A 20,769-nucleotide genomic window follows, 5' to 3' on the forward strand; every position below is an offset into this window, starting at 1 on the left:
TCTGCCACTGAGACACACCCTCAGTGTTAGAGGATGTTTTAAAAGATGGCTGTGGAATCCTTGAAGGCATGGGATTACATCCGTTTCCTCCTGTAGCATCCAGACACCTGGACTTCAGTCCTCGAGACTTCCTGGATTGGAAGTGTGCACGCTGTTTTAGTTACTGGTTTATGTTAATTCCTTTGTTTCTAAGACAGGGTCAGGGTCTCACCAAGTAGCTCCGGCTGGTCTGGACTGGCTATGCAGACCTGGGTAGCTCTGAATTTGCAGAGATTCTCCTGCTCCTGCCTCCTGAGTGCCGGCAGTATAGGCTGTGTTTTCTCCTACTGAGTCCCTGGTCTCACTATGTAGCCCAGGTTGGTCTGCCCCAGCCCCTGAGAGTTGGGATTTCAGGAAAGTGCCACCACACTGTGACACTGTGACACTGTGACTGTAGACCTGACAGGATTCACCCGACATCAGACTCTCCTTTTTTACCTTTACATGCCACCCAAGGCCTGGTCTCAACTCACCCGACCTGACTCCAGTACCGGGAGTTTAGCAAGGACTTCACCTCTCACAGGATGTGAATGAGCCCCATACCTTGGCCTGCCCCACTAAGCTGCCTACAACCTTGTACTGCCTCTACAAGCTGTTTGTACCTGAGTGTTACACACAAAACATTAGATTTGTCTCTCCACATTTTTAGGGTCCTTTGGCCTTGGTCTAGTAATCTATCCTTCACTAACCCTGATGTATCTCCAGCTCCTTCAAGCATAGGCTTAAAAACCCGTAGTCACATGTATGCATGCATGTATGTATGCATCTATCTATCATCTATCCATCCATCCATCCATCCATCTGGGTGGTGACATGAATGACAGGGTGTGCCTGTGGAAGTCAGAGCTTGGGACTCCAGTCCAGTTTCTCTTTTCACCACATGAGTAGATGCTGGGGTTTGAACTCATATCTGCATCCCAAGCACAGGCTTCAGGTTTTTTCAGTTGAACTTGACAGAGGAGGTGACCCTGGTCCCCTGGTATGTCACTTCTGACTGCAAGGCCAGAACAGGATCTTCCCATCCTATGAATGTCACATACTTAGTTCCAATGGTCCCAGCACAACTGATTTCATATCACATGCACTCAGCTCACCACTATCACAACACCGAGACTAAGGCTGCCTCATATAAAGTTGCTCCTGCTTAGTGATTTGTTAAGGTGAATCACCATGTGCCCTGAGGCCCCTGGTCACTGATGCCCAAATCTCATCATCTTACCAAGCATGAGCAGTACCCTTGTTTTTCCCCACTTATCTTCAATACATGCAGTCCCTAAGCCTTCTTCTGTGTCTTTCACATATTTTACTCTGACTCACCATTTTCTGGGTTTCAGGCCAATCTTTAGGCTTCCCACATGTACCTTATACATTATCGGCTATGAAGTATTTTAACGGTATACTTTTAACAAGTTGATTTAACATTACTTTTGAGAATTTCATAGCCATTCTTAGGAATGATCTTTTAGCACACTCCTACAAACTAGGATAGTCTGTATAAAAAGTATTAACGGTTGTTAAAATTTTCTTGTGCCTTGTCAACTTTAATATTTTTCCTTCTCTGATCAGCCACAGGAGGAATGGTCCCAGGAACACACTGGCTTTCTTTGTGGGAAACAAGGTTATCTTATTACCAGAGTGACTATATACTTTGAAACCTCTGGGAGCAAAGAAACATATATATCCTCCTACAGCAGGAAACCTTCAAGATTGTAGAATCTACAATCTATGGATTATAACCACCTCAGCAATTACTCAGGGACCACTGTCAGGATCCTCCAGATCTGACCACAACGACCAGCTCAGCTCGCTTCGAAACATTAGCTACTTCCTCTTTCTTGAGACACCTCCTGATATTTATTCAGTGCATGCCTTCCTTGCTTGAGTTCAAACTCTTAGTGCCAAAGATAATATGAAATGATGCCTTCAATAAATATAAGGCATGAAATAACATTTTATCAGTTTTCCACAATCCAAGAGCTATGTTAGAGTTACCGTCATAGCCCCAGGGGAAGTAAGCCTGTCTCTTCTCCCATGTTCTCGTGTGTCCTACATTCTGACCACATGGAGGAGGAGTTTTCCCTAATTCTCTCTTAGATAGCATGGCTCTGATCAGTGTCATTACTCAGGGTTGTTCAGTTTTCTAGTGACTTGTGGTCCTAAACATGTCTCTAATACTTAGCAAAATGCTCCCTGATAATAAATTCCCTTTCATTTATTCAGGGCTAGTCACTCAGATACCTTCTCAGGACTATGCCATCTATTCTTGAACCTCTGGGGTTTCCATCAGTAAAAATGTCATCAAAAGTTGCCCAAGGCAACGGGGACAGCTCTAACCAGCAGCCATCGTAATTAGCTAAGGGGACAGCTCTAACTAGCAGCCATTGTAATTAGCTAAGGGGACAGCTCTAACTAGCAGCCATCGTAATTAGCTAAGAGCTCGACCCAGCACACAGAATCAGCATGGATGGTCTGTCTGAATGTGTGGAAAACCGTCCCAAAGCTATTAACTCTTCTTGGCAAGACAGAAAGGTAGTTCGTAACTAGTTATCAAATTTTATTCCTGAGGACCTGCTTATTCTTCTAATTTCTAGAAAGACCACTGTCTTAGTCACGGCCGTTGTAAAACACCATGACCAAAAGCAACATGGGAAGGGAGGGGTTTGTTTCATCACACAGCTTGAAGTCTATGATCCAGGGAAGGGAAGGTGTAAGAACCTGAAGGCAGGAGATGATGCAGAGGCCATGGAGGGATGCTGCTTCCTGGCTTGCTCTCATGGCTTGCTCAGCCTGCTTTCTTATAGAATTCAGGACCACCAGCTCAAGGGTGGTAATACGATAATAGGCTGGGCCTTCCCATATCAATTATGAATTAAGAAAAATGTCCTACAGACTTGCCTACATGCCCGTCTGATGGGGGCATTTTCTCAGTTGAGAGTCCCTCTTCCCAAATGACTCTAACTTGTGTCGAGTTGACATAACTAGCCAGCACAGTTATGCCAACCACTGCAGTTATTTCACTCTTAGGCCATGAGCCAGCACTGGTTTCTTCTTGCTCACCTCCCTTTAGAGATCAACAGGCCAGAACCACTCCCTGGCATGCAGGTCTACCAACTTAAGCATCTTCTGAGAATATAACAGTGGGTGAGACCGTTGCCCACAGAGGGTAGGTAACATGCTAATCTTCCAGCAGGGCCAACACGCTTAAGTCAGGGCTGACTCAGGCTTAAATTTTAAATCAGAATGCAAGTCTCCGTTCCTCGGTGGCCAGGAGTCACCCACAGGTTCCCGTGACGAGCTGGGATCGTATTGTGTACTAAGTCAGTGCTGATGCCTAGTACTAAGTCAGTGCTGATGCCCAGTTCCACGCCAGCACTTACCTTGGGAGGCTTTCTTCACGATGAAAAGAAAAAAAATTCCATAGCGCGGACACAGAAGGTCGTCGACACAATGGCCACATCAGAGGGAAACAATGAAAGAGAAAAAGAAAAGAAAAGAAAAGAAAAAAAAACAAATTCAGCAACTTTGCAATGGGATCTGGGCCTGTGGTGATAAACCTCTCGCTGTAGACATGCATCGAGGGATGTTTTTAAAATGGTTTTAAGAAATGGTAGTGAGGGAGATACAGAAATGCTTTAACCATCCCGCACACAGCTGAGTTCTTTTAAACCAGCCTTACGTGTTCATCTTCTTCCTGGCTCCCACTTTATTTCTTTGAGACAGGGTTTCACGTAATTCAGGCTGGCCTTGAACTGGGGATGACAAAGGATGACCTTGAATTTCTGACCTTCTTGTCTCTGTCACCTGATTGCTACAATTATAGGCAGGTACCACGAAAGCTGACTTTGTGATGCTGGGGACCAAACTTTGGGCTTTGTGAATGACAGGCAAGCACCCTATCACCTGAGCTACAGTACGGCCGAACCACCCTGGACATATCCAGTCTTGTCCACCCAACTAAGTTACATCCCCAACCCTATATATGAACTTTCGTAAGCTAGTGTTGAAATATATACATATTTTCCACTGTTAGGCAAATAATACTCTAAAATACATGAAGGTACAGATTAAAAAAAAAAGGTTCTAGATAGTAAGTTTTACCTATTTCCACACTGAAAAAGAACTTTCAAAACAAATTCTGCCCTCCTCCCAGCATCAACCACACAATAAGATGTTTTGTAATGTTCTTTTTTTTTTTTTTTTTTAGTGCTGAAAAATCAACTCTAGAAGTTGGATTGATTTAGCTAGGAAAATCGTCTACCACTGAGCCCCAGATCTGCAATGCTTGTTTTTGCAAGTTAACAATTCAGAAACAACTGAAATTATACTCAAAGGGAAACATCAAAAATCGAAGGTTCCAACGTAAGAAAAACGTGAGGTTGGCATACTTTGCAAATATTTTCCTTCCGTGTGAAATTAGGGACCTGGATTTTGGTTTCTAGGGTATGTGATCCTAGGATAGTTCTTGGCTTTCCTGATGTAGTTGTTCTTGATGATACTCTTACAATAACTATTCATAAACGTGAAATAACTCCCGAGAAATGGGGCGCTCTCCCTATGCCTTCACAGCCGTCAGAATCACGGGGATCAGAAGACTATGCTGCTGTGTGGTGGTGTACACCCTCCCTGTGCCCAAGTACAGAGAGACAACCAAGAGGAGGGGGACTGACTGGCACAAGCTTGAGACCAGCCTGGTCTACGTCAACTCCAGAGCAGCCAGGATTGCGTAGCAAGACTATGGCTCAAAAAGGGGAAAGGGGTTAATTAATGTAATTTAAATTCATTGAATTGTCTCCAGCACTAGGTACTTTGAGGGCCCCTTGAAACATCCAGAGCTCAGAGGTGGAGAAAGTCTATGGACTCAGAGAGATGGGCAGTTCCACACACTTCTGAGTGCAAGCAAAGAAAACCAAGACATTCCACTCGTGTTGAAGCAGAGGCCGTCGAATCCCTGGAATCCCATGAATTAGCCAGAAGGAAATCAGCCTGGATGCCGATGCCTACCTCAGACACAGTGGGGATTCCACACCTGTCTTCTAGCTTTTTGTCTGGTCTAACTGGTATCCCTAGCTGTTCTAAGGCCAGTCTGAACCTATGAGCGTGTCCGCCCATCCAGACCAGACAGGCTGAGGGGATGTCGTGCTAAAAAACGCACGGGTGTTTTTAATGCCAGAAGTTTCATTCTCTACCCAAAGCTTGGGTTTTCTGTGGAGAACTCTGGATGCACCTGCCCTGTGCAGGGATCACAGTGAGAGCTTTGTGCACTGCACTGCTGAGGAAACCTCTTGTTTTGCTGCTTTTTTTTTTTGACAAGGCAAAGTCACTCGGGTTATTTTAGGCCATCACATGAAACACCATGTGCCAAGTTAATACTATCATTCCTAAGCATCCGTGGGGCTAGATCCTCAAGTCCCTGAATGCTCAACTACCTTATGTAAGATGGTATAGTGCTGGCATATAACCCACACACACTCTCCTATCTATTTAAACCATCTCTAGACCACCTAACATAATAAGTGCTAGGTAAATAGGTGTTGCACTGAATTGTTAAGGGAATACTCAAAGTGTCTATGTGGTCAGTACAGGCCGTTGAATCTAGGGGACACAGAATCTACAGAGGACCAACCACATAATGTCCCGGGTAATTACAGTGAACCACTGAACCCCATAAGGTGAGACGGGTGAAATGGAACTTCACAGAGCCCTCCAGGGTCATCATAGCATGATTCCCACTACAGTCCCACAACGTTCATGGCTAGCAGCAAGGAATCCATGTGCTGGTTTGTAGCCAGTGGTGTATGTACCCACTTAGCTGGCCCAAACAACCCCTCTCCTTCCTTCACAGATATTCCAATAGGATATTTTTCATGCCTCTTGGAAAAAAAAAAATCAGTCCCATATTGTCCTTCTAGGTGCTTTGCAAAGTCCACTCCTGTCGCTTGGGAAGAGAAACTTATCTTGGAAAACCAACATAAGTCGGCTGCTCCTGTCTGTGCCGTGATGGAGATCGGCTTATGGATGAACCACAGGGCAAGGGGAGCCACAAACACATGGGTGGCTACCCACTCAGACTCAGTGTCTGGTCTAGAAAACGAACTTTTTACAGAAGAAAAAACATCTTTTCATATGTCATATATACTGAGCATTATTACCTGGCCAGCTTTTTTGAAAGTGTGGACTGGGCGATGGGTAGCTCTTAACCCTTAAGGAATAATACTGATAGATACCATAATAAAATACAGTATAGACGCTATCTTTAGAGGCTGGAAACTTGGTGATATTACAACCTCAAGATGGACTATAAACAAGCTATAAAAGTGATTTCAAAGGAGGTGTTGAGACCAGGATGACACCCACTGCCCAATGTTTCTACGTAAGAAAAATGAATCGAGCTGAGCCCACTCCAACAGGATGGCTGAGAACTGGCTGCATTAGCAGGGGCTTTCTGTCAGGACAGAAGAAAGAGGCAACTGCTCAGACTTCAATGATCTCTTTCCTCTGCTTATGTGTTCACGCTGAAGGTTTCCCTTCGTGCCTATTTGATGGAGTACCCCAACCCACTTTCCATACGGAGCAGCTCAACTGACAAATGCCTGTGTGCACTAACAAATGCCTTAAAGGGGTAATGTGCCCGATCTCATCTTTCAACAATGTGGAGAAAATTTGGGCGAATGAGACAAACATTGAGCACAATCAATTCTGAGTACAGTCATACACCACATACCAACACTTGGGTCAGTGACCAGCCAACAGAGGACACTGGTCCCACAAGGTTGTATCACCAGCAACACTACTACCTTAGCTTGTGTAAGAACACTCTACGGTGTTCCAATGACACAGGATCATTCTCTCAGAACCACTCAGGAGGGTAAGTGATGGACACCTACCCTCAGGGTTAAAGTTATGATTCCCCCAAGATACAGGCTAGCTGGTAACCTCTCACCAAATGGGGCATTCGACTAACACTGGGCTAACAGCGTGTTTAAACTGGTCACCGTCCAGTGCTTGATTTATCCTTAACAAACAAAGACAAGACAAACCTCAACAACCAGAAGTGGAAAGCAGATTTGACTAGCAAGGACAGCCATCTTCTCTGAGAATATTCCTTCCCCCTTCACTATGGTCCTCAGTCACTTACACCCAGGACATGGGTGAATTCTAGCCAGTGTGTGTGTGTGTGTGTGTGTGTGCGCGCGTGCACATATGCACGTGCAGGTATTCGTGTTCACATGTGTATATATGTATGTGTAAATCTGTGTATGTATGTATGTATGCATGTATGTGTGTATATGTGACTCTATACACGTGTGGCTGTGGTTCATTTATTTGAGAGTGGGGCAGAAGGTCGGAGGGTGGGAGTTGGTTCTCTCCTCCCACCATGTAGATCCCAGGGATTGAACTCAGGTTGTTAGGATTGGCAGCAAGTACCTTTACCAGCTAAGCTACCTTGACAACCAGGATGTTCCCTTGACAACCAAGATGCTCTCTTGACAACCAAGATGCTCCCTTTTTTGAGCGTTATCTTTTATATTTGTGTGTTCCCTTTTTTCATCTCTAATCTGAGTGTCAACCTATCGTACAGGTATACAGGCACAGACAGTGGGGATAAAAGAATCACACAGACACACATACGTCCTTACTTCCCAGGCCATCCTGTCCACACCAACGGTGAAGATGACACAGAGAGGACAAGTCCTACAAGTTCTCCTTTTGAGAACTACTACAGAATTTCAGACCTCCTTATGTTTCTTCTTCTTCCACCTGGAACCTTCAGGGTAAACTGAGGCTGAAATTCTGACTTCAGAACAACGAGGGCAGATAGGAGCAGGGAGCAAGAGGAAATTGATGCCAGGTCAGATTTCTGGAAAATTCCACAGAGTTTCCAAACCCTAACTCTAGAAAGTTACAGTAAACTAAAATTCTACACACAGTGGGCTCTTCATACCTAACCCATTTCCCTCCGAGTGGACTGACTTTTGTATTATTAATATAGCCCTGCAGCGATGGGTATTTGACACAGCCCTTGCTCTTAGAGCAGTGAGTGACACATAAGTAGAGCTCATTCTCCCAAGGGCACACAGAAAGATGGCACTCGCTTTGCCAACACTTCCAGTCAGAAGAGACGGATGGAAGAGAAGGGTGACTGTTCTGAAGCAGATGCAAAGAAACAGCTGCTTGGGTCTTCCTCACTCGTTTCATCTCCAAGAACCATCAGGAGGATTCAGTCGAGCCTGGGAAGACGATGGAAGGGTGTGTCGGGTGTGGGTGGGAACGGTGACGTGTTGGGCAAAGAAAGGGCTCAGCGCCTACCCTGGACTGACCAGGCCAGCTGTTAGCAATCTGCTGGAGCCGAAGAAAGAGCTACAGGGCCTGAGACTGCCACAGACACAAAACTAGAGAGAAAGGAAGGCCAGGGAGACCAACCTGGATGAAATCTTGACATGCTGCTTAGCTCAGTGTTTGACAGGTTTGGAGAACGGATAGATTTCTCCCTACCCATTGGCCCCTCTCTGCTTTCTGTCATGGGTGAATTGCCACAGTGACCTCCTCCCCTCAAACCTTCCAAATTATCAGGCCATGATTGACTGGGATGAAAAGGCAGAGAGAAACAGCCTGTCACCAACTCTTCCTGACGCACTGGGTAGAAGGCCAATATCCTGGTTTTGGAAGTTCAAGGCTTACCTGTCCCATAGAGTGAGCTCAAGACAAATGTGGGCAACTCAAAGTTAAAAGGGGGTATGTAGAGAGCTTTGGGGGCCACCTTCTAGGAATTTGGCAGGAATTTGACACTGGGCTAGGACTAGGAAGTAGGCTCAAGATGAATACAGCTGAGGAATGTGTTCCTTGTATCTTGATGGGGCTTGTTAAGACTCTGAATACAGTAATCGTGGGACCTTTGTCTAGGCCTTGTTTATGCCTTAGGACTGACCATATTCTTTATGTGCACCTAGAGTGATATAAAAGAAGACTGGGGAAAAAAATAACCCTGCTTCAGCCTCAGCACTGGCTGGAGTCATGTTCTAATGTTGTCTAATTGTCTTTTTCTTTTCAATCCTCATCTAATTGTCGTTTTCTTTGCAATCCTCGCTCCCTCTCTTGGGACCCTGTTTGGCTGACTGAGCTGGCTTGGTCAGGGGTAGGCATGTCAGGAGTGGCAGAGCACCTGTTCAGCATGTGCTGAGGTGCTGTGCTTAATCTCCACCATCAGAAAAGAAAGAAACCAGTCTGGAGAGATTGCTCAGTGGTTAAGAGCACTGACTGTTCTTCCAAAGGTCCTGAGTTCAAATCCTAGCAACCACATGGTGGCTCACAACCATCTGCAATGACAGCTGATGTCCTCTTCTAGGGTGTCTGAAGACAGCTACAGTATACTCATATATAATAAATAAATAAATCTTTTAAAAGAAAGAAAGAAAGAAAGGAAGGAAGGAAGGAAGGAAGGAAGAAAGAAAGAAAGAAAGAAAGAAAGAAAGAAAGAAAGAAAGAAAGAAAGAAAGAAAGAGAAAGAAAGAAAGAAAGAAAGAAACCTAAGCAAGCCTGCATGGAAGCTCGCCTCAACTATCTGGGACTGAAAGGGGAGATGGACTTTAGCTGCATCGTACAGAGTGATGTATACTAAAAGCACTGTTTTCTCTTCTTAAACTTGTTTGCTTTTAATTGCTAAGTAGAATGACTCACTAGTTCACGTCTCTGTGTTCAGGTGATTAATAAATAAAGTTTACAGTAAAGTACAAAACTAGGGTGAATGTGTATGAATACATTCACATGGTATTAGTCTACAATGTTGATGCCCATGCTTCTGTATACTCTCCCAAAATTGAAATGGATCCTCAAAGCACACAGGATTCACAGATCTATGACGTCATTTTGTCTAACGGCTATCCATCAAGACTGGCTCCTTCTGCACTGTTCACAAACATTATCAAGGTGGGACGACACCCAAATCAGTCCCCCCACAGCACAGCTGGGGCCACAGGCACCACGTAGGCCATGTGCAGGTTGTCTCTGTGGAGCCTCTCTTTGGTGAGTTCAACAAGGACTTCCACGGTCCTGCTCCTCGTCACTATGGCTACGATTCCCCGAGGGTGGAGAAATTCACACTGGGTTTAACCACAACAAAATTAAGCAGAGAAAAACAAAACAAAACAAAACAAAACAAAATGAAACAAAACAAAACAAAAAACCCACATGGGTCTTGAGCAGTTTTTCTGGTCCTGTCTTCAAAAGTATTGTACTGAGGAGTTTGGCAAACACAACGGCACAGATCACATACACTAGACTCAGGTCAGGAGTGAACTGGGTGTGCTGGCACTGCAGTTCCAATTATTCAGAAGGCTGGGACAGGAGGATTGCTTGAGTCCAAGGAGAATACCATTGCAAAACCATGCAGATTACCACCGCAAACCAAGAATAAAGCACACTATGAGGTCAATCTCAGGATACAATGTATCTCAGTCTAGATGCTGCCACAAAAGGCTTGACTCCCACCCATGGGGCCTTTGGGGAGGGATGATGCCTTTTAACTTTCTGTTACTACTTTTATTTCCAAATTAACTTTCCAGTCACATGAAAACTTGTATCACTTATCTATGCTACCATTACCAATACTTTTCCTTTCTCTAGTACTGGGGAATCAAAACCTCATACATGGGGAGGGGGCAAAGCATTCTGACACTGGATGACATCTGACTTCTAGCTGGGTTATGATGGAGCCGGCCTTTGATCCCAGCACTCAGGAGGCAGAGGAAGGTGGATCTCACTGTGTTCAAGGCCAGCCTGGTCTACAAAGAGAGTCCAGGACAGCCAGGGCTATGTTACACAGAGAAATCCTATCTAGAAAAGGAGAGAGAGAGAGAGAGAGAGAGAGAGAGAGAGAGAGAGAGAGAGAGAGAGAAACAAACAAACATCAGGCTCCATATAACAGTTCCTAAAGGTCCAAGTTAAGACCCAGGGCTGCCTTTTATGAGAGTCTGCCCAGCATGGTGGTTATGGGCATTGATGCTAATCCCGAGCTTCACCCAATCCCCCACTACGCTACTTTGTAGCAAAATGACACTGGACACAGTGTTTAAATTTTCAGTGCCCGCTCCCCCAGCTGCCACATAAAAGGTGCAGCGAGGGTTAATGGAATTAATATTCATGAAGTCTTTGGAGGAATCGGAGCAGCACAGAGGCCACAAGAGCCTCCACTGTCAGCTGCTTTTACTCACAAATGCCTTCTCTCCACCTGACACCTGCTGGTGCGGGGGGGGGGGGGGCAGATGCTTGTTAACTTTGACAGCCTGCAGGACAGGCCACTTGAGGGCTCCACATAGAGAGGCCCCTGAGTCAGCAGCCCACTTAACTCCACAAGGCATCTGTGCAGAACCATCTACTTTCAAGGTCACATTGAGTTGAATCACCACGGCCGGAAATCATGTCTATTACAAAGCGAGATCTTAGGAGGCATGCTGACCCGGCAGCATGTCATTTTTCATTCCGTGTCCAATACAGACCTGGGAGCTGCAAATGGAGGTCCCAATGATAGGTCTGTGACAAAAGTCACACGGGTAGTTAGCACTTACAACAATGTCATCCTCTAGGTTAAAATGTACATGATTAAAATCAACCAAACAAACAAGATACCATAACAGGGATAGAAACCTTTGATTTTTAAACCAAATGTGCTTTAAAACAGCTAAAGAGAGATCCACAGATCTATTTGAAATTCCACCAAGTGCAGAAGACGAACTGGGAGTAACACGGGGCCCAGACGTCATAAACAGGCAAGTCTGAGGCCGGACTGCAAAGGCGTGGGATCACTCTAAGGCAGCTGCAGATGTCTCTTCCCGCTATGCCATGCACGCACCCTGGCCCAGCAGCTGCAACACCCACATCATTTCTAGTACTTCCAAATGAATTGCAAGCATCTCATTTGCACGTGCTATTTATGTGGTCAGCCACAAACAAACAAACCATTTGCCCAACAGGCAAACAGCCAACAGGAACCCAAAGAAAACCTTCCTGATGGAATTCTTCAGGATTACACAGGCCCTTGAAAGTCCTGCTGGAAATCCATGATTTGGGCAAGTCATGGAGAAAGTGGGAGGCAAGTCAGAAGAGCAAAGTCCATGTAGACTCCCAGGAGAGGAGAACGCTGTACTCTAAGCCAGCCTGAGGTACCAACAAGCTGCCGAAGCCCAGCAGTTTCTCCTCTGTTTTGACCTGAGCTGCTTATCTGCAGACAGACAATGAAAAGCCTACACGCAACTTCCATCCTAACTTAAAAGGCAAAAGGAGAAAGGGAAGGCCATTGAATGCTCAGAATTGACAACCTTAATTACAAAAGCCATCAGCAGCTCTATTCCAAAGCCAGAAAGGACAAAATCCACTTCAAAGAAAAAACAAAAACAAAAACAGTTCCGTAGCTGGACACTGAACCCATAACCTCACAGAGCCAGAGGTTCTGCTGTGTATCCATGACTACAGAGCTTTCTCCATCTACCTCACTGCTAGGAGGTTGATGCTGACTGTGGAGCAAATGGTCCTTGACACACAGTCTTTGAGTTCTCATTCAAATAGGAGAGAGATAGCCCTCATTTCTCAGATGGGTAAACTGCCCATAGGAGTAGCCACGTGGTTGCCAGTGAGATGACTCAGCAAGATGACTCAAGATGACGCTGCTGAGCCCAAAGATCTGAGTTCAAATCCCTGGGACCCACATGGAGGATATTAAAATAATAGCTCCCACAAGTTGATGTCTGACTTCTACCCATACATGGTAGTATGTGTACACACACACACACACACACACACACACACAGTCAATCAATCAATCAATCAGTGTTTAAAAAAATCTCCTTTAAAAATGAAATTAGGATAGTCATATCGCAAAGCTGGAATTAAAACCTAGTTCCGATCTTTTGGTGGTTACCCTTCCACTTAGAATGTCTTTCTACCATTCTCCTGGCTTAAAACCCTGCAACAACCTCTTCTTTTTTTTTTTTTTTTTTTTAATAAGTTGTATTTATTTATGTAAGTACACTGTAGCTACCTTCAGACACCCCAGAAGAGAGCATCAGATCTCATTATGGATGGTTGTGAGCCACCATGTGGTTGCTGGGATTTGAACTCAGGACCTTCCAAAGAGCAGCCAGTGCTTTTAACTGCTGAGTCATCTCTCCAGCCCCCACAACCTCTTATTCTTTTTTTTTTTTTTTTAAAGATTTATTCATTTATTATATGTAAGTACACTGTAGCAGTCTTCAGACATACCAGTAGAGGGCATCAGATGTCATTACGGATGGCTGTAAGCCACCATGTGGTTGCTGGGATCTGAACTCAGAACCTTCTGAAGAACAGTCCATGCTCTTAACCGCTGAGCCATCTCTCCAGCCCCCAACCTCTTATTCTTATAGGGAATGGACAACCATGTTCCTGATTGTGACCACAGAATGCAGTCTTCTACTTCTACTCACCAATTGAGAGCTCATTAGACGCCCCTACCACTCAGCTCTCACATGCAGCAATCCCCCCTACCCCACACCCCCACCCCACACTACCACTCTCTCCTTGGCACAAAAGCCTTCCCTCGAGACCTTCCCCAGCTCCCCACCCAGGACTCTGGCATGGCTACTGTCCCTTCATTGTCCCCATATCCACTCTACAGCAAGCTGCTCCAGGGTCATGACCAGGTGTGCCTGGATCCCTGTCATCTACCCCCAGTTCTAGAATTGTGGGTCGGGACCTCCTATGTGGTTACATACAAAATGGGGGGAGGGGGCACGAAAAGCTCGACAATGCCAAAATGTTTCTGAACACACAACTGCTAAACATGAACTCAAATCAAATGTGTAATGATTCTAAGTTTTCCCAGAGTTTGCCAGGTTTGTGTGCTGTGACTTCATGGCTGTCTCTGCTCTGTGGTACACACCAGCACACCATACAATGCCAATACACTCTGCCTGACACACTGTGTCCCGGATTTTAAATGACCTTGTATCAGGCATTGGAATGTCTTCACTGCAAGTGTGAAGTTTTCGGTTCTTATAGAAACAGTAAGGGGGTGATTTTCCAAAACAATGATTTGTGCTATGTTTCAGCATGTAACAATCAGACGGGTGTATCGTTGGATCACACCATCTTAGAGTGCTTGATTTAAAAGCTGCTGTTAGAGATGCTGGCATGAATTTCAGGGTTTTTTGATTTGTTTGGGTTTTCTTTTTTCTCCCTTTTTAAAATCATTAAATGCATTTTGGCTTGAGATGAGAAGAGATTTTCCAATAATTTCTGAAATGGCTCCAAACAATTATCTGGCATTCTGTATTGTGTGTTTATGGGAAGCAGTGTTCTCATCATTGACAATTATAAAATCAAAATATTGATCAATTCTAAAATCAGTGAAGATGCTTGACTCCCTGAGTCAAATATTTAACCAAGATTTTAAATTCTTTATGGGAAAAAAAGGAACAATTACATCCATCTCATTAGCGCACATACTTGCTTTCATCTTTGATATGTAGAAAAATATAAGTATAATCAAAAAGCTGCTTGAGTATGACTTGTTATTCTCAGTGTCTGACTTGCACAGCTGTGGTTTATACCTGTATAGCCCTGGGTCACATAAAGACTCCTCAGACAGAGTTTAAGAAGCCCGTGGTAGGCAATGCTTGCTTCGCTTCCTTTTTCTAGGAAAGGCTAGCCGACACTCATCCTGGGTTGTCCTCAGTCAGGTCTGGCTCGGTGCCTGGGTGCAGAAGAGGATGTTTACAGAAAGCCAACACATAGGTAAACGGAGTCTTGGATCTCTGTAGCAGAAGGATGCAGCCATTGGCTGTGAGCACTGGCAACACTTGAGAGCGGCCATGTTTATATAAAACAGGAGTGTGTGCTTTACCAATGCAGGGAAAAAAATGTCTTATTTTGGTTAGCCACCGATTTGATAGCCTTTTGTAAATTTTTAAAGAATTATTCTTTCACAACGTCTCTCATATATATATTACTTTGATCATACACACCATACCCACCCCCCCCACATATATACAGCACTTTGATCACATACACACACACACACACACACACACACACACACACACACACACACATATATATATATATATATATATATATATNTACAGTTCTTTGATCACACACACACACACACACACACACACACACACACTACCCTTTCTTATTCACCCAGTTCCTCTCTGCAAGTTTCTCTCTTATTAAAGTCTTTCCCACAAGGCCCTGCTGGCTTACCCTAAATTATTCCATTGTTATTGAGGCGGCAGGTAGCAGACCCTGCCAGCGTCTGCCCTCAGTGGGCCTGTGCATCCTGTGAAGTAAATGGACTGCAGGTTCTCTGGTGCTGACTTGCTACTGGGAGAAGACAATTATGGCATCTGTGTGTGAGGTGTGTTTCCTCTGCCTGCAGTGCCTTCCCCAGTCTGTTCTCCTTTCCCTGGGCCTTCCTCCTCTCTCCGGGAAGGTTCCTCAGTTTATCATCTCTAGCCCACCAGTCCCGACGCTCACTCTCATGTTACTGTATACAGGCAATGGTGACAAAATCGGGTCCTATGGAACAGCAGTAAGCATTCTTAGCCCTCCAGCCCCTGAATATTTTCTAATTATATTCTTTCCATCAATATGTAAAACAATGTCTTTACTCCGCTCCCATTCAAAGGTATGATTTGGAATAAACAGTCTAAATCGAAGGTGACCTGAAACAGCCTGCTCTGAAAGGCTGTGTCCATGTCCTCCTCAGAGACAGGGGAAAGGACAAATTACTAAAAAAACCCCAGGTAATCTGGAGGCCTGGCCAGAGGGAACCACAGTGAACAACAGAAGAGGTTTGTCTGTTGCAAGGCAGCTTCAAAGGAGGGCCCTGCCAGGGGTGCTAACAATGAAGAAAGGTTGAGTGGCAGGAGGGAGGGAGGTGGGCTTCAGCAGATAGGCCTCTAAATCCCAGTCTCTAGGAGGCCCTGGAGTAAACTGGTTTAATGTCATTTCACCTTAAAGCCGGTTCTCCCTCTCCAGTAAGGGATCACATCCACTATGTGGGGAGCGAAACAAACCCAAACTAACCAGATAATACAGTCGTCATCTTTGCTTTATAAAGAAGAGAAGACCTCATGTACATAATTGCTTTTTTAACAGTGGCCCAAGTAACCCCCTTCATGAGATCATTCTGGAATTTTCTAGATTTGAAAATAAATGCAGACAGCTGATGTTTTATCAGCGCTGTGGTCACTTCCATAGAGGTACTCTGAGATGAAGCAATGGGTGTGTCCCTTCGCTGGCTCCCTCACAGAGGACACAATGGAAGGGAACATCTGCCAAAACCTAGGAGAAACAAGGTGGAGAGAGGAAGGGAGGGGAGGCCAGCAAGGCCCTGCACAGGAAGAAGAAAACTCATGTCTTCCTGTGCGCTGTCTCTGAGGTTCCTAGCTGGCCCCTCGCTACCTTAAACTCATAACTAAGTCATCACCCTAGAGAGATGACATAAAAAGGAAGAGATAGACTGGGGACATGGCTCAGGGATGAAGTGCCTTTCATGACTGCAGAAGCACCTGAGCTCCATCCCCAGAAACCAGATTTAAAACCAGGTGGGTGAGGTCCTGTGAATAGCTCAGCAGAGAAAGGCTCTTGTCCCCAAGTTTGACTCCCAGCTCCCACGTGGTGGAGGGAGAGAACTGATTCTCACTAGCTGCTCTCTGACCTCTATGTATGCTTTGTGGCATGCACACGTGTGGCACCCACACACGTGTGCCAGGTGAATATTTTTTTTAATCTGGGTGTGATGTCATCCAGGTGTAATTTTATTGCTACGAGGCAGAGAGAACAGATAGCTCCGCGGAGCTCACTAGCCACCCTGCCTAGCCCATTTGGCACGCTCCAGGACACTGAGAGAACTTGTCTCAAAAAATAAAGTGGATGCTAAGGTTAACCTCTGGCTTTGACATGCATACACATATGTATACACACACCTGTACACATGTGTACAGTACACACATCTGCACCCACACATGTGCACATACACCTGTATACACCCATGTGCATACATACTAAAAAGAGAAGAGGAGGAAGAGAAAGGCACATCTGTACAATTATGAAGGAATAAGGCATTTTTTCAGACTGAAAGAATTCAAGTCAAGAGAAAATCCCAAAGAGCTCTTTCTCTACAAAGAAAAAGAAAAAGAATAGAAAAGGATAGAAAAAAGAAAAAGAAAATAAAATGCCCACAGTGATAGAAGAATCAACTGCCTTGAGGGTTTGAAAGGCCAAGTGACATGGAAAATTCAGAGTTCATATTATTTTTTACAGAACCATTGAAAAGCCAAACCTAAGAACAGAAAAATAATCCTGTATATACCCCAAGCCTTTACAGCATTGACAGGGAGCCCCCTAACTTAACAACAAATGAAAGAAGTCTTTGAATACCATGTTCAGTATGGTTCCATTTACATAAGACTTCAAAAGACAAAAAGGTAAAATAAAAATAAATCATTTGGGGGGGGGTTGCAGTTCAATGTAAAACCATTCTTCTGGGAACAGAGAAACCATTGCCGCCAAAGTCGGGGAAACATTAGCAGGGCAGGTGGGGGTACAGAGTAGTGTCCACCCCTTTCCTGAAGACTGGCTCTGTTTCTCCCACTGGACACAGGTTACATGGGTGTACGCATATGCTGTTACTGTTTGGTTGTGCCTGGCTCACACACTATCAAAGATAATGTCCTAAAAAAAAATGTCTTTTGTGACTCTCCTTAAGTCTTCAGGAGAAAATAAATTGAAAACATACAGTGGATGGAGCCGGAGGAACCAAGCATTAGAGATCTGTCAAGCCAGTGGGGTAAAGAACAGCCCAGGAATTGAGTTAATTCTTCACAGTCAAGACAGGAAATTCTAACAAGTCTCCCCTGGTCCAAAAACCAGGAGGTGCTACACCCTGGTCCCCAGGGGTGTGGTGGTGGTAGGGAGTCTGTGTTTGTCTTTTTCAGACATGTGGAAAGACAAGACGTGATAGTTAAGAGGGGACCTTCTTCACAGTGACTCCAGTAAAGGACACAGATTCTCCACAAACTGCTCTAACTACCTGGACCAGCAAAAAATGGGGTGCAGACTCTTCCCAAGCCTTAAGGATTCCACAGAAGTCCCTTAAGGCTTCCCCAAGCCCCCTAAAACTCCTGTCGGCTGTTTATCCACATTTGAGCTGCAAACATGATCCAAGTCTTCACTTCTCACCTCGGGCGTCAGTAAAGGTGAGACTCCCCAGTCTCTAAGACATACCCAGCTTAGATGCCCAGCACAGTAATCTCTATTATACACAGGACAGGCCATGTCGCAAGCTTTCGACAGCTCATGCACCAACATGCACAAAATGCTTTATTTAAGGTCTGATCCTAGAATTTTAAAATACTTGTTATTCGACCTTCTTTTTGGTTTCCAGTCCCATTATCACTGAATGTTGAAAACGGTAAGGTACCATGGGCAGAGACACTAATTATATATTTGAGATATGACTTATTAGGATGCTGAGAAACGTCATGTAGACTGGTAGACACAGGACCAGGTCTTTAATCTGAAATGTTTTCCTGAGAAGCAATTACAAAACTAGTTACAGCTACCTTCAAATTGAGGATTTTTCTGTACAAAGTGGAATCGTGAAGTGCCCGTGGGATATTCTGAACGCTGTCGACTCGAAGTTCAATGTATAGTGGTGACCTTCTTTGTATGATATAAAAGCTGACATTTTCCTTGGCTTAATCGATAGAAATTCTTTACGAAGTAAACTCTGCAATAATAGGACTTGACAGGTCAGGTGAAATACCTATAACAATAAATAAAATTTCTACCAAGGGCAGTTTCTCTTAAAGTTTGCACTGACCATAAACTTAATATATATGCTTTCTCCCAATGGTTACCAACACTCCTGAGCAAGGACAAAGACCTCTGGGAAGGACAGCATTAACAGCTCAGAAGGCATGGATCAGAAAGCAGAGTGTGATGGTACACTCCTATAATCCAAGCTCTTAAGAGGCTGAAGCAGGAGGATTGCTGTGAGTGCAAGGCTGACTTAGACTGCACAATGAGGTTGGAATTTTTCTGATTGTTGGTTGTAGCTAGGTATGAAGTGAAGGCATATCTGAGTCAGAAGGGACACCCATGAATCTTTACCAAGCCTAGGTTATCTGTTCTGCCTTGTATCTGTCCCCTTATATCACAGAGCACCCAGGAAAGTGGACGACACGCGGATGTATTCCCAAGAGAACACCTATACACGGTCTCCATATCTGTTTCAAATTATCCTCCTGCCTTCATCCAAACATACCTTCCAGAAGAAAGAAAACATCTGCAAAGGCTTCACAACCCTATGGATATACGGAATTGTTCTGGGAGAGTACAGACCGAGGCTAGCCCACGGCTGTACTCGGAGAAGTCACGGAGATGAGAAGACACAGTGAAGCCAAGGACGCGCAAGGCTGGAGTGAAGAGATATAAACTGCTGAGAAGTGGGCAGGGACAAGAAGCACCAATGAGGCTGGGCAGAGCGGCTCTTGTCTGCAGAAGACTGAGGCAGAGGGATTGCCATAAACGTCAGGCTAGCATAGCTACATGCTGAGTTCCAAGCCAATCTGAGTGACAGTATAATTAACTTGTCTCAAAAAAACAAAAATGAGAAATCGTTTTTTTTTTTGTTTTTTTGTTTTTTTCCTGAATGAAATAAAGGATAGAGCTATCTTTTACTAAAGTGGGAAGACTGTAGGAAGAGCTGATTTAGTGGAGGAAAAGGGGGCTTTGTTTGTAAATGTGCTAACTCTGAAATTGCTCCACAAGGAAGCGAGCAGCCAGTGGAGATACACATGAGGTCAAAATAAAGGTGTGTAGGGCCCCGGACCTGAATGAAAGTGGTCTAGTCTATCGGATAGCATAAGGCGAATACAGAGGGACTTCTGCACGGTCACTTTGAAGAGACAGAGCATCTCTGGCATGCTGCTGAGAGAAAGCAACTGATTTCCTGGATGCTTGATAAGGAGGTACCATGAACAAGGTACATCCATGGGAAGGAGAAGGTTATCCATGGTGTGTGTGTGTGTGTGTGTGCATGCTCAAACACACAAGCATGCAAATGCACGTGTACATTGCACTTAAATGTTAACGTTTCCACTGCAATAATTACAAAAACCTGTTTGATTAATAGCACTCACTCACTCAGAATAAAGTAGCTACTGACATAATGATCAAGATCGGCAGTGCTATTTATTCTAAGGGTCTGCTCATGAATTAGGAGATACCAGAATGTCAGACCTGGAAATTAGTTATTAACGAGGAAGATATCCTGAAAGAAGTAGAAGCAAATGGACGAAAAGCCCGTGCAGCCGCACACATGGCTGTGTTTATTAAACACATCAATCATCCTATCCTGACCCCAACTGACGGACACAGCAGCACAGGAGGCAGCCGAACTTACAGCCTGTATAAACCAATTATCTTGTGATAAAGGTGGCGGGAATGAGCACATACAAATCAGTCTTTATGCCAAGCTGCCATGACTTCTCAGAAGGAAACATTTATCTTTTGCTAACAGATGCAGTGGCTGAAGGATTGGTTCCTGGAAAGTCCCACGATGTCCTCACACGTTTGTATGTCTCCATCACTCAGGTAAGTGAATGAACATATTCTCAGAGTTTGTGGGCAAAAAATGTCCAAAACACTCCAAACTTGTCTCAGGTGAGGCTTAAAGAACTCTTTCCA

General features: G+C 44.6%; 1 protein-coding gene across 7 annotated transcripts in view; it reads right to left on the minus strand.

The window, feature by feature from the left end:
- Kif13a (kinesin family member 13A) overlaps positions 1–20,769 on the minus strand; it is a 179,550-nt gene that overhangs the window by 109,396 nt on the left and 49,385 nt on the right. For all 7 annotated transcript variants that reach the window (XM_021216077.2, XM_029547707.1, XM_029547710.1 and 4 more), the window contains exon 3: positions 3,417–3,429. In XM_021216077.2, the coding sequence (XP_021071736.1) occupies positions 3,417–3,429 (13 nt within the window). The remainder of the gene's footprint in view (positions 1–3,416; positions 3,430–20,769) is intronic.

The sequence above is a fragment of the Mus pahari genome, chromosome 16 (assembly GCF_900095145.1).
Source record: "Mus pahari chromosome 16, PAHARI_EIJ_v1.1, whole genome shotgun sequence".
In the NCBI taxonomy this organism is placed as follows: domain Eukaryota; kingdom Metazoa; phylum Chordata; class Mammalia; order Rodentia; family Muridae; genus Mus; species Mus pahari.